The sequence below is a fragment of the Salvelinus fontinalis genome, chromosome 25, assembly GCF_029448725.1.
Source record: "Salvelinus fontinalis isolate EN_2023a chromosome 25, ASM2944872v1, whole genome shotgun sequence".
NCBI classification, from domain to species: Eukaryota; Metazoa; Chordata; class Actinopteri; order Salmoniformes; family Salmonidae; genus Salvelinus; species Salvelinus fontinalis.
The window spans coordinates 25268002-25271527 of NC_074689.1; the positions used below are offsets into that span (position 1 = coordinate 25268002).

General features: G+C 44.0%; 1 protein-coding gene across 1 annotated transcript in view; it reads left to right on the top strand.

Moving 5' to 3' along the window:
• The window catches only part of LOC129823013 (microtubule-associated protein 2-like), a 171985-nt gene extending 168723 nt beyond the window's left edge, over positions 1 to 3262 (top strand). The window contains exon 18 of the mRNA XM_055881675.1: positions 212 to 3262. Coding sequence (XP_055737650.1) covers positions 212 to 216 — 5 coding nt within the window. The 3' untranslated portion in view covers positions 217 to 3262. The remainder of the gene's footprint in view (positions 1 to 211) is intronic.
• The last annotated feature ends 264 nt before the right edge of the window (positions 3263 to 3526 follow it).

Genomic DNA, 3526 nt, shown 5'->3' on the forward strand with positions numbered 1-3526 from the left:
TCCTCTCTCTCCTTCTCTCTTCCCCCTCCCCTCTCTCCTTCTCTCCTCCCTCTCCTCTCTCTTCTTCTCTCCTCTCTTCTTCTCTCCTCTCTATCCTTCTCTCCTTCTCTCCTCTCTCTCCTTCTCTCCTCTCTCTCTTCTCTCGTTCCATCCTCTCTCTCCTCTCTCCTTCTCTCCCCTTCTCTCCTCTTTCCTTTTCTTCCTGCTACAGATTGAGTCTTTCAAACTCAACTTCTGCGAGAACGCCTGCTCTCGCACGGCTCACGGCGCCGACATCATAACCTGGCCAGCCCCAGACAACAGCCCCTCACTCCTGCAACCCAGTGTCTCTCTCAATGACTTCCTGTCCTCCGCGGCTACCCCTGCTGCCCCCAACCCCCTCCCTCTTCCCCCCGTCGGGGCATGGGGCAACGGCAGACTAGCAGGACTCGGATCATGACCCTCAACCCCACACCCCAGTTCCAAACACCTCTACCTTCCTATGATCTCATTCATGTATCATGTTATTCCGCCTACCCTGCGCTACCTACCTACCGCTGTCCTGTTCCCATTGGCTGAGCTGACATTGTACATACAGTAGAACAAGCTTCAGGCAGGATGGGATATCAATGGGAGGGGAACGGAGGCTTGCCATGTTCTCTCTGATTTGTCTGGTTGTGCTAACCTTGTATTAATGTGCTCGGAGGACTTTCCTAGGATCATGGTTTTCCGTTGGTCCCTCTGATCAGGTGATGGGCTGTGTATATGAACCGTTTCCTTCCTGGCTTTATGACAACAGCGCTCATTTTAGATCATGTTTCCTGGTCTCTACAAGAGCAGATCATGGCAGTCGCAGCATACAGTAGCAGACGCCAGTCATGTCCAGTATTACAGTACGTACTAGTGCCGTTTTAGTGAGAGCGTAATCTACCAGGCAACAGCGGCCTTGAACAAACCTGTTTGCTTCGTACAGACACCCCCATAGACACTACCCAATGGGAAACCCTCCTAGACTCACCTGTGTGCTACGTACGCAGAGTAGTATGTGTGTAGCACCCCTTTACTTGTGAGCATGTAGGGCTGCTGTGTGTTCCCAATAACCATTGATTATTCACTCAGTATTCACTAACCATCGACTCACTCACTGGTTCACCTCCCTCCTCTCTTCACTGTCCATCATCAGAGCATTTGAAACTAGTAGACTGTTTGAACAGTAGGCTATTTAACTCTCTTTAATCTCTGTGTTTGAGTGAATTCTGCTGTAACAATGAGCTGTGGTGTTCTGTTCTGTTTACTTTCTATCTCTCTCTCTGGACTTTGGTTTATTTTCCTCATCTGTTTTGGTAGAAGGTTTTTCTCATCGTTTCCTTCTTTATTTGTATTCTTTCTCGTACAAGCAATACGCTGGATGGTCTGTTTACCGTTAGGACTCTTCTTGAATACACACAAACGTTTTTTTCTTTCTTGAAACAAAGGCACACAGTCATGAAGACGCAACTCTGTTTCGGGCTTTGAGACCGAGGAAGCATGTCGGGAATGTGAGGAGGGAGATGAAGACGGATAAAATAGAGAGACAACAAACACTGAGGCGTAGTGAAAGACGTGTCCACTTCAGTGTGTTAAAACAACAATGTGATGGCAAGGGAACATTCGATGTTCAGAACAGTTTGCGTATATAATATGCCAACATTTTTACATTTTGCGCATATAATATGCACAAACTGTTCTGAACATTGAATGTTCCACTGTCAGAATAGTAGTCTGGGAAAGTTCAAGAAAGTAGAGTTTGGAAGCTTTTATTTTGAATACAGTACAAGGGACTTGTGTGAAGATGAGTCATTTGAAGGGAAGGGTCTTGGAAATTGGTGAAGCTGTGTGTCTTGTACGTTCCTCCTGTCCTGTTTACCTGAAACTGGGATGGTACTCGGGCTGGAAGCTCAAGCTGATGGACCCTTGTCCCTGGAGAGTAACAGACCCGTCAAGCCGCCTGGTGGCTCTGTAGTCTGATTAGGATTTACAAGAATTCTATTTTATAACTAGTCCTTGTTGTTGTTCCATTTCAGCTCTTTTCTGAGGGTTCTGGTCAGGTGTTTCTGGACAGTTATAAGTGGACTAGCTGAAGGACTTCTTTTGTCAGGCTATTGGCAGTGGAACATTCGATGTGGCTTATTGTACATGTAGCAATGTATCCAACGATTGCCTCCAATTGCTTTTTTTAGTGCATGGCCAGGTAATATCATGCCCAGAGCAGAAAGCCTATGTGCATTATGACTTGCAGTGTTGTGGTTCAGTATATTTGTCCTTGGGGGCAAATCATAGTCAGTGGTTTATCTTTCCTTATTATTGCGTTCTTTGCTTTAGACAGTGGGCAGGAAGAAAATCAGAGGCTGTCCATTTTGCCTGAAAATTCTATTGCAGTTTGGTATATAATTCAGCTATAACACCAGTTTGGTATATAATTCAGCTATAAGTTCATCGTGTTTATTTGTGTTGTACTCAAAATGAGGACAGAACATTGAGTAATGTTCTGTTCTGCCCCCCCCCACCCCCCACGCCTCGCTAATTCAAGTCAAAATGTAGACCTCCTAAAAGTAGCACCAACACTCCAAAATGTGCAAGAATAATACAACCAACATTTTTAATATCCTCTTAAATCAGAGGTATGGAAACTATTAAAAACACCTTAAAGGCTTGAATATATCAAAGAGGATTCACTGTGATGGAAATCTGTATTTGATTGAAGGTAGAGCTATCCCTGGATATGTCTGCAATGCATAAGGGCCACTTAACGAACACAGTTAAGGAGCTTTGCACTCTCCTGTACAGCATAGAACTGTATTTCATCTTGATGGCCTCCCATTTTGCTCCTAGGACCACCATGAAATATTGTTTGAGGGTAACAATCTTTTGAGATGTGTGGAATAATCCCCAGAGCCAAATGTTTTAAGAAAATAGACTATACATTTTATTGTTATCAACAATATTTTATTTCGAAATTCTATAGGTTTCTAGATAGTGATATTTGAGCGGTTTGTCGTGCATCAGAGGAGCGTCTGCTGAGGTGGATCGTAGTTTGGCCTCTGGTGCCACGTTCCTCGTCTGATGGGGACATTTCCTCCTTGTGCCTGTCCACAACCACTTTCACTATCTCTTTCACCCCTGGTCTTCATGTTCTCTTTGAGATCGCACGCGGTTGTTTAGAAATATAGATTTAGACTGTTTATACACTATTTCGCCACAGCAACAAAAACAATATGAAAACAACAATTGGGGGGGGGGGGGGGGGGGGGGTTATAAGGATGTTAAGTATAACTTTTATGTTCATCTACCTTGAACAGATTTAATGGTAATGAGTAATATTAATTATTATTATTGTTGAGCAAGTCTACCTTTTTTCCAAGAAAAGGGGAGGCTAAAGTGAAAGAATGTTCTGGAGATTTAGTGTACTAAAGAAACAACACTTTTTCTATGTGTATTTATCTTGTGTATTTATCTTGTGTTCCCATTGGTGCGTGGTGGTGGTGTCAGTGGGGGAGTGTTAGAGGGC